This window comes from Arachis stenosperma, chromosome 8 (assembly GCF_014773155.1).
Source record: "Arachis stenosperma cultivar V10309 chromosome 8, arast.V10309.gnm1.PFL2, whole genome shotgun sequence".
Classification (NCBI taxonomy): domain Eukaryota; kingdom Viridiplantae; phylum Streptophyta; class Magnoliopsida; order Fabales; family Fabaceae; genus Arachis; species Arachis stenosperma.
In genome coordinates, this window is record NC_080384.1 from 31599464 (window position 1) to 31612626 (window position 13163).

General features: G+C 31.9%; 1 protein-coding gene across 1 annotated transcript; it reads left to right on the forward strand.

The window, feature by feature from the left end:
- The first annotated feature begins 4263 nt into the window (after nucleotides 1–4263).
- On the forward strand, nucleotides 4264–12901 carry LOC130944918 (ubiquitin carboxyl-terminal hydrolase 8-like). Its single transcript, XM_057873513.1, has 13 exons — nucleotides 4264–4502; nucleotides 4821–5075; nucleotides 5573–5714; nucleotides 6080–6139; nucleotides 6241–6336; nucleotides 7209–7544; nucleotides 7675–7815; nucleotides 7928–8098; nucleotides 8259–8522; nucleotides 8700–8848; nucleotides 10610–11128; nucleotides 11739–12009; nucleotides 12271–12901. Exons 1-13 carry the CDS (start codon nucleotides 4414–4416, stop codon nucleotides 12391–12393), a joined length of 2616 nt encoding a protein of 871 aa, XP_057729496.1. The 5' UTR covers nucleotides 4264–4413; the 3' UTR covers nucleotides 12394–12901.
- Nucleotides 12902–13163: the final 262 nt, after the last annotated feature.

Sequence of the window (13163 nt, forward strand, 5' to 3'; positions counted from 1 at the left end):
TGTGTATACAGTTTTCCATCATTTGATATTTTTTTTATGAATCCACAAAGTAGTGGCTTCTGAGTATGATCTCCTTTAGTCATTTGAGAGTTCAATGTATTCACTATTCAGTGTTCCAAAAGTAGTCCTACTTTATTTGCTCTTTTTGTTTAACTACAAAATGTTGCTTCTCTTGGTTTATATTCATCACTGTTCAGCATATATTAATTATAGCATAAGATTCATGCTTTTCTATATTATCATGGAAGCAATTGTTAAACTCCTAAACTGAGGGAACCATTGTGCAGAGTTGCATATCCTGGTGGGATATTACAATTGAATTGGTTCATCTCCCAATTTGGGTCTCACTGGTGGTTTTTGATTCTCTCCATTGTTAAAAAAAATTAAGAGTGTAAAATGTGATATCTAATCTTTCATTGTTCTCTCTTTCATATTTATTTTGGATTTAGATCCTCTAAAGTTTAAATTTTACTTTAGAAAATAAAGTGTGATCTTCTACTATTGATTAGTTTCTCTTTCATATTTATTTTTGGTCTCACCTATAAAATAAATTGTGAGAGATCACATTTTACTCTCTAAAGTGAAATTTAAAATTTAGAGGATCCAAATCCATTTATTTTTGTCTCACTTATAAAATTAATGATGAGAGATCACATTTTACTCTCTCATTTATTAAAAAAAAATTGAGAGGATCCATTTTCGTTTTTGCATGGTGCACTTTACACTGCCCATGTTTACATCTATGTTATGCACCATCTTACCTTCTTGTTATGATCCTAGATTATTGTGGATGTTATTTCAAACCAAAAAATTACCTAACAAACAAATAAACAAACAAACCGAGATAGAGATAAGATAATTGTATTTTATCTTTGTTCTTGTCCCCGCTGTCCCTGGATAGATAGAAATTTGGAGGCACACTTAAAAGTTCAAACCCAGAGATCTTTGAACTTTGATGAGGATGTCTACATCCAAAGAATGTTATAGTTTAGAGTAAAATTAATGTTTCTTGACCCATATATATGTAGTATTATTTGTTTTGGATACTAAGACTAAGACTCGAAAACAGAAATTCAGTATTGTATTTAGTGATTAGAGGCTAAAATTAAAATTTTAGTATTTTCAATACTTCAGTATTTTGTTTTTTATTTTTTAATTAACAAAAGTATTTAAGCAATTTTACTAGTTTTAATTTCTATACCAGTTTTACATTAAACAGGATACACTAAAACATAATTTAATTTTATACATTTTACATCACCAAATATAATACAGAAATTTAATTTAGCATTTATATCTCAATTTCAGTTTTTCAATTTCTGTCTTTTGGAGTCTCCCTTTCAAATGCTACATAGAGATATTGATTTGTGTTGAGCAAATAATAATAGATGGTAGGGAATCTTTGCAGAATTATTCTTTGAAGGAGTAGGCGCACATGCTTACATAGTTACACTAGAGGCATGTGCATTGTTTTTTTGACCATGTACAGGGTCTTTCTTGTCTTGTGTATATACATGAAAGACAATACTAGTATACTAGTAATAGTAAGTAATTAAAGCTTAGAAGCAATTTTATCAATTTTATTTTATGATGTAAATAAGGCAATCTAATTTATAATGTGGTGGTACTTGGTAGAGTATTGTAACGTGTGTTTTAATCTTCTAGAGCAAGTAATTAACAGGGAAGGATTATATATCCCCACAAGGCCACAATTCAAGATGAAAAAGTAGACATGTGCATGAGTTTTGGCTCATCACGTGAACAAAGTTCATAGCAACAACTTTATTGCAAGGTGTTAGTTTAAAATTACGAACAGCTCCCATTAGATTAGAGTGTGTTTTTTGTTTTTGTTTTTGAGATCCACAATCACATATTTTTTAATTTCAATATATTGAGTACGAAGGGAGATTTGTAGCTTATTCTTTTTCGTGAGAGAGAGAGGCGTATATCTCAGAATGGTGTGATAAGAGAAGTGTTTTACCTTGCTATAGCTTATACAAATTAGTATTTTCGATTTATTTTATTTTTTAAACAAACAATCATAAATCAGACGGTTCGATTTGTGTTTTTAAAAATAAAAAAATTTTTAATGTTAAAATCGGGCCGTTCGATTTTTATTTTAAAAATAAAAAATAAAAAATACAAATCCGGCCTTCTAATTTGTAGTTTGTTTTTTTTCTTCAAACAAATTGGACTTTTTGATTTGTGGTTTATTTTTTTTTCAAACAAATCGGACCTCTGATTTGAATAATACCAATAAAAAAACACCATATTAAAGAAAAATACCTAATCTTCCATTAACAATGTATTACACATATATTTAATCAATATAAAAAAAATTGCTAGAATTTTCTTAACCGGGCTAAAACAAGTTTGGGAATCACTCACTTAAAAATAGTTAAAATATTTTTTTAAAAGATATTATTTAGTAATTAAAATTTAATATATATAATTATTAAATCGTATTATTTTTGTCAAAATTATATCAGACAAATTAATTTGGCAAAAAAATCAATAAATTATACATTAAACCGATCTAAATTAATATTTTTTTTATAAAAATAACTACAATATCTTTATTATAAAAAATTACTAAAATACTATTATTATTATTATTATTATTATTATTATTATTATTATTATTATTTTGAGAACTCTAAATCTTAATCATTTTCTTTTTACTATGTGAGTTAGAATTTAGGATTTTTAAAATTAATATATATATATATATATATATATATATATATATAAAAGAATATTTTAGTCATTTTCTATAATTGGATTATTATAGTCATTTTTTATAAAAAAATATTAATTTAGATCGTTTTAATGTTTGGTTTACCAATTTTTCAACCAAATCAATTTATTTGATATAATTTTGACAAAAATAATATGATTTAATTAATTATATGTATTGAATTTTAATTACTAAAAAATATCTTTAAAAAAAACATTTTAAACATTTTTATCTCAGTGATTCTTAATAAATTATACTAGAATCCACATAACAACTTTACTAATATTGTTCTGTGTTTTTTCCTTTTATTTTTTTATTTTTTATAGGATTTTTAATAGACATTTGTGATAACATATTTATTTTCTATCCAAAAAATAAAATAAAATAAAAGATTAGACATCATTGAAAAAGAATAAAATTATTGTAGAAAGATTTCTCAAGATCTTGACCATTTTCTTCTCTGACCTTCCCATAGTATGACTGTGTAATGGACCCATGAAATTGGTAACGACATCCCTCCCCAGATTGTCTTTAAGGCTGCGAATTGGAATCGAAGGAGTGAGACCGAAAAGTAACTAGAAGCTGGAATTAAATTCTTAGTTTTAGAACACAAAATTTTAATCTCTTTAATATTTTTGAAAAATGGGATACAAAAAATTAAAATTTATAAAAAAGAAAATTAAAATTTTAATAATATTTAAAAAAAATATATTTTTTTATTTAATTTTTTAAATTTTAAATTTATTTTTTAATTTTTATATTTATCTTAAATAAAATATAATATTGAAACATAATTTAGTTATATACATTTTAATATTTTATACTAAACACAATACAAAAATTTAATTTAATCTCTGAAGTCTCTAATTTTTATCTCTCAGTTTTAGTCTTTTTTAACAGAATATAAAATTTTTTTAAATATATGTTGAATGTATTATTATTGTGTTCCTTAATTATTTAATAAAAAGAATGATTGTGTTCTTTAACATATACAATCCTAAAAGTTTTAAAATTACTTTTAGTATTTTAATTTTATTCTTAATATTTTAGATATAGTTTAATTATACTTTTAGAACAAACAAAAATATCTAATAATGAAACATGTTTAAAACCTTACCAAGTTTCATGTATATATAGAATTCATGAACTCTACCCAAAAAATCTTGATCATGATTAGTATAAAAAAAATATTCTTATACTAAAATTTGTTATTCAATTATTTATTATATATATATATTAATTTATATATTTTTTAACTAAATAATTAATTACTAAAATAATTAAATCTGTAATACACGAATAATCAATTTTGTTTATAGTAATATAATAAATTTTTATATGTCAAATATATATTTTTATATGCACTAGCTAATTAATAACAGATTTTTTGTGTATGCATAACAAATTATTAATTGTTAATATAAATGTAAATAATGCATGAAAATATAAATATAAATAAGGCAGCAGAAAAAGATATAAATATAAATAAATTAATTTTCCCTCCTTTGTAAATTGGATTGCATCCTCTTCACAGAAAATGCTCCACTTGTAATTAGCTTCTTTCTCTGCAAATCCGTCGTTTCTCTCTCTCTATTGTCACGTAGTAACACAACACCATCTTTTCTTTTTTGAATCAAATCAAATTCCAAATCTCTCTCTCTCTCTCTCTCTCAAGAATGGAGATTGCTGCTTCCGAAGATTGCTCCGATAACACTCAACGACCAGACTCAGATAACGACCAACGAGTCTATCTCGTTCCTTACAGGTCAAAACTCAAACCATTCCACTCTGTTTCCTCAAATTTTGAATTCCATTTCTCTTTGCGTTCTTCAGAATTCCAATCGTCATTTCTCCATACACCAGACACCACAAAAATCAAATCTCGATTGTTCAGATGCTACTAACAACACTAGCAATGCTCCTTTAGGGTTTGCACACTCTGCTGAACCAGCTGGCATGTTCTGATTTAACTTTATCTGTTTCTTCTATGCTGGCTGGGATCTGAACTTGTTTACATGGATTGAGCTTGAACATGTGAACTGTGAAGGGCATTGATGGATGATTCTGTGTGTATGTGATTCAGGTGGTGGAAGGATGCTCAGGATTCACCGCTGGAGGATTCGGAGAAGAAGAAGGGAGTTGTGTTTGCATCTCTGCCCGGTTCTTCTTATGCTGGTCCAATGAGGATAATCAACAACATCTTCAACTCGGATCTCGTGATGAGTCTTCGGAAGGAGGATGATTTGCAGGACTGTCGCGAGAACGGCGGTGAAGTGAGTGTGTCTGGCAGGGACTTTGCATTGGTATCTGGGGATATGTGGTTGCAGGCACTCAAGTGGTGAGTGAGTGTTCTCGTATAAAATCTCAATTCAGCCATCCCCTTGTGTTGTTATGCTGTAGCTAAGTCGAGAGAAAGCAATGGGCAACTTAAGCTATGTGGAGGGTTTTTTAAGTTAGAATACATAGTGATGCAACCTTTTAACTTTAACCTGTGATTTAGATCCCATTCATTTCTGAAACTCAGAGCTGGATTGACACTTTGTACTATATGAGCTTCTCCCATAGCTTCTTATTTGTGTTACAGCGTTTTGATGCTTACGATAATTTAACAGTTGGCTCTCTCCATAGAGTTGAAACAACAATCTTGTATGCCAAATATTTGTGGAGAATTGGAATATTTATACTTGTCGGATAGAATTGCAAGTATTAGATTTTAATGTTTACTTGCAAATAAAAGTAGATTGTTGTTTCTAGCGACTAATGAAGTTTACTGACATCCAAAATTGTTGGTTGTTCATATCTTCATAATCATATCTTTTCTGATATTTCACTTAGGCATAGTGATTCAAAAAATGCGATGAAGGATGACAAAGGCTTTTCAGCTGCTGACGGTGATATGGCAGAAGTCTATCCATTACAGCTCCGCCTTTCTATTATGAGAGAAACAAATACATTTGGAGTGAGAATAAGCAAAAAGGTGTCTCTCTCTTTCAGAAGTTCCTGTTTCTTCTTCTTCCCCTTTTTTAGTGAAGTTCTTTTAGCATTGCTGTTGTAAAAGTTGTAGCTATAGATATTTGGGTTGGATGATCTCGTTAATTTGTCTATATATTTATACATTATGTCCATTTAAAAGACTGATTTGAGATGGAAATTATTTCACAAAAGCACTTGTTAGTTGTTGTTGTTGTTGTTGTTATTGTTGTTGTTGTGTGTGTATTCATCTGTGGATTGCCTAGTCTAATATGATTCATGCATTGTTAAGGAATGATCATTTCATTGTTCAGTGCCATTTTTCTGTTCAGATAATCAGATCCTAATCCATTCTTCCCACCTTTCTTTTAGGACAATGCAATTGAGCTTTTTAAACGAGCCTGCAAAATGTTCAGTGTGGATTCAGAGATGGTAATATAATTTTAATTTTACAGTTTTACTTATCCTGTTTTCTATTGATAATTTCACTTTATTACAAGAAATTGACTATTTTTTATCTTGTTATTGCACAGTTACGCATATGGGACTTTTCAGGTCAGATAACCCTTTTTTTTGCAAATGGTAAAAATCACTTCCCAATAGACTGTCAAAGGCAATCTGATAATGAGGTATGAGTTATTAGAGGTTTTTTTAATTATTTTATTATATTTTTATAAATATTTCTTTGTTTATGCTTGTATTTTGTAATTTTACTCCTTGAAGAGAAGGTCAGAATTCAAATATAAATTCGGTCACTTAGCTTGCTAGTTATCTAAGATTAATGTTATGTATCATAATATTGTTGGATGCTTTAATGGATATTTTTAGAATTTGTTGAAGAAATGGCTTTGGTACATAGGTCCTCATGAACATGATATTCACTGTATTTCTTATTATATCCATGTAATTTTTTATTGGGTTTGATAGCTTTAGACAAATGTTATCATATGCATATTATTTGTGTTATAATATCAGGTATTGCTATATTTGACATTGGCATTTATTCCAGTGGATAAATAAAGTTTTGGAATGCTATTCATATTATTTGTGTTCATATGCAAGATAAAATGTTTCTGCTTTTTTTATCCCAAAAGAAAAATGCTTAAGGTTCAATCACTTGTTGACTTTATTAACTTGTAATCAATTATTCGCTTTGGACTGTGGACTAAAATGATGGCAGCTTTGTACAGAAAGCTAGTTGTTCCTTAAGCTATCCCTATTCAAGAAAATTTTCCTTTCTATCCTCTCTCACTTTTTCCACCACTAGTTAGTATTCCGTTATTTAGCTTTTGTCATTTTAGTTTATTGTTTCATTGTCTACCATTGCCATAGGTGTGTAGATGCAAAAACATGAGCTTCACAATATTTAGGGTGAAAACCATAAATATTTATTTAGTTTTCTGTTAGAATATTTATTTACCATCATATATTTAATCATTGGGTATAATTGTATTAAATGCCTTACTGGCCATATTAATTTGTGAATACAAATTATACACAGATTCTTCTGGAGTTACAAGTTTACGGGTTGTCAGATTCATTGAGATGTAGAGAAGGGAAAAAAGATGAGATGACAAATTTTTCTTCCGGTGCCTCAGTGAAGATGAATGGTAGTGCAAGCAGTATGAATTCTAATGGTGTACATGACAATTCCTTGACTTTCTCTTTGGGCCCTGGTGAAGCTGGTACCTTGGGATTGATTGGTTTACAAAACCTAGGAAATACTTGCTTCATGAACAGTGCCCTCCAGTGCCTAGCACACACACCAAAGCTTGTTGACTATTTTCTTGAAGATTATGGTAGAGAAATCAATCATGATAACCCATTGGGCATGAATGTATGTGATAATTTCATTAGCCTCTCTAAATTTATTGGCTTGCTACCTCAAGACATTATTTTTCTCCGGACTTCTATGCTTTTGACATCTTGCACTTTTTCATTATCTTCTTCCTAAATTATTCTTGCAGGGTGAGATAGCTTTGGCCTTTGGAGATTTAATTAGGAAGTTATGGGCTCCTGGAGCAAGTCCTGTAGCACCAAGAATGTTCAAATCAAAGCTTGCTAGATTTGCACCTCAGTTTAGTGGATTTAATCAGCACGATTCCCAAGTTCGTACATCCAACCCTTTCATTCTATTTTTACTCACATTTGTAGATTCACAAGACTCATGTCTCATGTAACCTCAAACTCGCCACAATATATGTATATCTTTCACTACAGGAGCTCCTTGCTTTTTTGTTGGATGGACTTCATGAGGATCTGAATCGTGTTAAATGTAAGCCTTATGCAGAAGTAAAGGATGCAGATGGTCGGCCAGACCAAGAGGTTGCTGATGAATACTGGCATAACCATTTGGCTCGCAATGATTCTGTCATTGTTGATGTGTGCCAAGTATGTACTGATCTCATTACGCAATTATAAAATCAGTTTCCCAATTCACACATGATGTGAATCAATTACCAATCTGTAGAATCTGCTAGATTGGATTTATGATTTACTCAAGCATATTCATTCCTTTGCCTCATGGATCACATTCATCATTTTTGTGCAGGGTCAATATAAATCAACTTTACTTTGTCCTGTTTGTAGGAAGATCTCGGTGACATTTGATCCATTCATGTACTTATCATTACCTCTTCCTTCATCAACAATGCGGTCAATGACTTTGACTGTTATTAGTAGTGGTAGTGATGGAAAGACTCAATTATCTCCCTATACCATTTCTGTTACAAAACATGGAAAATTTGAAGATCTGACCCGTGCTCTTAGTATTGCATGCTCTCTGGGGGCCGATGAGACCTTATTAGTGGCTGAGGTATTTATTGTTTGTTTTAGACTCAAATTTGGAGTCGGCGTTTAGTGTTTTGAAACTGAGTGTCTTTGTTGATGCATTTCAACTGTAAAGAACTATATATTTTGAAACTTTGAGTGTCTTTGTTGATGCATTTCAACTGTAAAGAACTATATATCTGAAGCCAGAGCTATGATACAGGTATACAACAGCCGTATCATACGTTTTCTTGAAGATCCAGCTGATTCATTATCCCTAATCAGAGATGCTGACAGGCTAGTTGCTTACCGAATTATGAAAGATAGCGGGGATTCCCCTTTGGTCATCTTCATACATCAGCGGATGGAGGAGTAAGCCAATATGTTTTTTATCAGAATATATATTTTTGGTTTAAGTACTTCTCATTCTACAGTGTATCATAGAAATAGTAAACAGTTGTGCATGTGATGTGTGTAATGAATCTGGTGGTCATGGAGAATAATCAGACTCAAACACAGAAACACTCCCTGAATTAACATAGGGAAACAACAAAGAAATTACACGACTGAATAGTAAACTGGTAATGGCACTTTCAGAGGCCAAACCTCTCCTACTATATCTCTTCGAAAGGCCACACTCTTGACTCTCCTCAGTCTAATTCCTTTCCAAATCTAAGATAACTATACAGGCTGACTATTGTTTAAGTCTCGGTGGGATCGAATGCTTTTTGTCTTAGGTCTTGTGTTTCTATAATCTCCTTTTTTTTTGAGATGCTATAGCACTTGCTCCATTCATTTTGAATGTTGAGCCCTTATTCAAGACTTCAACTAATCCCCCCCCCCCCCCCCCCCCAAAAAAAAAAAAAAAAAACTCTTCTTTCCCCTTAAATCCTCCTTAGGTCCTTCTTACCAACCAATTCTAACAGAATACTCTCCTCTCACTTGCAAGCTAGGCAAGTTAGTTATAAAACCTAGCCAAAACCATTAATACAGTCAACTACCATTAAGTCCTTAGTTTATAACTGAATAGATTCCTGAAAAACACATCCAAACCTTTAACACAAATCAATTATCATTACTAACTGTCAGAGAGTTTTCTGTAAACTGCTCCAGCCTAAACTCATAAGCTCCAACTGGAAAAATTGGAAACAGTTATTAAAACAACGTAGAGAATGCCTTGACTACACTGATCACTAACTCAATTTGACCAATGGACGCTAATATTAAAGATTACTGAATTGGATCCTTAGCAGTTTATTTTGTTTGATCTTGTCCTGACACCAGTTTCTGGCTTTGTTAGTTTCGTAGCTTTGATTGTGTTTTAAAACTATGCAAATTTAACAACCTGGTTTTGCTAATTATTTACCAGGACATCTTGTTCTTCATGCAATAAAGTTTTCTTTGAAAGTCAAACGGCTGCACCAAGAAATATGAATTAACTTATCCATGGAAGACCTTTTGTATAGGATAAATATGAATTTCATCAAGGCCTATGGTTATTAAATATCTGGGGATTGCACATTCTGGGGGCAGATTGATTGGCCATTTTGAAAGAAAGACTTTTTGGTGAATTTATTAAATAGATATTTAATTCTATGCAGATTGTAAGTGTGAATGACATAAAGAAGCCTTTATTTTTACAAAGTGTTTATTTGTGATCATTCAAGTTAGCTATTTTAACACAATTTTAGTCATTCAGGTTTGATTTATTCATTTGCAAATGTGGTGAATCTTAACCAACCATCCTCTACCAGTTGATACTAGATCGATGTGTACAAAATTGATGTATAACAATGACAATTTGTAGAGCACAATCAATCCCTTCCTTTTTCTTTTTTAAATCAAGGTTTCAATTTTAGTTGGTTGAACATGCAATGTTCTAACCTTGAAGCCTTAGAAGAACAAGAAGTTATGTGGTCATGTGTAGGCTGAACTATTTCTTATCTTATGATCAATACAGCATAATATGCTCTGATTAAGCAGGGGAAAACATAATACATCCAACTGATCTAGTACTCACTCACAGATTCAAAAGAAAAGAATGGTTGGGTATACATGCTTTTTACATCGTTTTTCATGGTCACCCTTGATTTCCTTCTCATAATAAGTTTCTGTTTGATGTAATTTTGCCAGGCTGTACATCCATGGGAAGTCGACATCAAATTGGAAGGCCTTCGGGATTCCTGTAGTGGCCAGGCTTTGCAATATTGTAAATGGATCTGATCTATGCAACTTATATCTAAAGTGGTTCTGTCCATTTCAACAAGCTGCTTTAGAAGATTGTGCTGCGTCTAACAAAAATGAAGCAGCAGCAGAAATGGCCACATCTTCTGATTCAGGTCCAAATGTGAATGAGTTAGATACTTCTTCAGATGGAGAAATTGAGTTTTACATTACAGATGAAAAAGGAACTGTCAGGAATTCCAAGATATTAATGGATGAGCCACTAACAATAAGTGGAGACTCAAGACTACTGCATGTGCTTGTATGTTGGTCAGAAAAAATTAAAATATATGACACAAAACTCTCTAGTTCATTGCCTGAGGTTTTCAAATCTGGCTTTTTGGCAAAGAGACCTCAAGAATCAGTTTCGCTGTACAGGTGCCTTGAAACATTTTTGCAGGAGGAACCTCTTGGACCAGAAGACATGTGGTTAGTTTAGTTGCCATTACATTTTATAATATTAGGAAAAATACTTCAATCTGCATTCCTTTTATTCTGTTCTATTTTTAATACATTTAACTGGATTACTATACATTGTAGCTATAGTGGATAATTTTAGTTTGGGATGCATGGGAGCACGCATTTATTCTGTCTAGTATTACTATCATTATTGCCTTACATTATCAGTTCGGGATTGTAATTGCATACTTGGTGCCCTGAAGTGGTGTCTTTTTAAAGATTGATCAGGGGCAGCTGTCTGTTTTATAATGAATTGGGCATATATTTTTAAGTTCTTAACTTCTGTTTGCAGATAACTTAAATCTCCAGATTAATTTCTTCTCCCTAATTCTTCCTTTCTGGAGTATGTAGAGCTGCGTTGAGTTAGGCTGCTTTGTTTCCACAATGTTAACCACACATTGTTGCTGAACTTTGTTTTCCATCTTAAAGTATTGCTGTATTAATATTTCATACTATTTCTGGTGCTTCATTTGTGTTCTATACACAAGGGTCATTCACTTGGGACATAGCCATTTGTTCGTGAAGGTAACTTATGATCCTGCCTTACTATTTTCTAAGCTGCAGTTTTCTGTATTGTCAGGTACTGTCCTGGCTGTAAACAACATCGTCAAGCTAGTAAGAAGTTAGATCTTTGGAGACTTCCTGAAATCTTGGTTATTCATCTTAAGAGGTTTCAATATAGTCGTTACAGTAAAAACAAGCTGGAGACATATGTTGACTTTCCGATTGATAATCTCGATTTGTCTGCTTATATTACCCTTGGGAATGACAAGTCTTATTATTACACACTTTATGCTGTGAGTAACCATTTTGGAAGCATGGGAGGTGGTCACTATACAGCATTTGTCCATGTAAGTGCAGTTTTTCCTATCCTGTTGCATATAAGACTCAGTTCTGTTTTTGCCATGAAAGGTTGCCACATTTTTGGATTGGCTTTCAGGCCTCCATTAATTGGTTATTAGTCATAGTTTGTGAAAATTTAGTGTTATATGGTAGACAGCTATGGTCACTATGAAATGGTGGAGGGCATTTATTTGATATAAAATTCTATTCTGCCCTTTATGCAATTTTTAGTTTTTCATAATTGATTTTCACTCTTGAATTTTATATAGCATGGAGGCGATCAATGGTATGACTTTGATGATAGCCGTGTTTATCCCATCAGCAAAGAGAAGATCAAGTCTTCAGCTGCCTATGTTCTGTTCTACAGAAGAGTTTTTGAAGACTTAACATAGTGGTAGAGTAGCATATAGTTCAAAATTCCTATTGAAGCTGAATACCATTGATTAACGTTATTGGTAGCAGTCTTTAGTATACAGAGGGTAAATCTTGGCGCAATAGTGAGATTACTGCATTGTGACCGGGTGGTGACAGGATTTAGTTCCAGAAAGAAATGGTATATTCTCATGAGATTTAAGATTGTGTGCATCTGACCCCTCCCTAAACCTCGTGCATTGGACTGCTTTCTTTTTCTTAGGCTTACAAGTATACCTAACAAAGTAGCATTTTTGTCTCACTAAAAAAAGATTGAAGTTTTGGGCTAGTTGAATTTTTGGTAGGGAAGAAATGGAAATATAGGCAGCTGTAAGGAAGACTGTAACATAGTAACAACTAAAGGGGGTGAGAGACATATCCAAATTGTTTACAGTTGTTTAAACATGTAAAGAGAATCTTTGTTCAAACAGGAGTTGGATTAGATTCTTTGAATTAGTCTTTATTCAATCATTATTTTGGTTCTCGTTTTCATTTATCTTCTTATAGTTGTGAATGAAAGATTTTGAATGCATTGATGCTCTTCTAAGTATGTTCTTTCGGCCGAAGGTAGTGATCCTGCTACGGCAAGATAAAATTTCCTGGTTTGGTAGCTTCAAACCTTCAATAATAGAACTATAAGAGTGGAGAGAGACAGAGTCGTAGGGTTACACAGTATGTCCCATGTCTTTTTGCATCCTTCCACTGACACTGAGGCGGTGACTGTGAGAGAAAAGAAAGAATATTTGTGGGT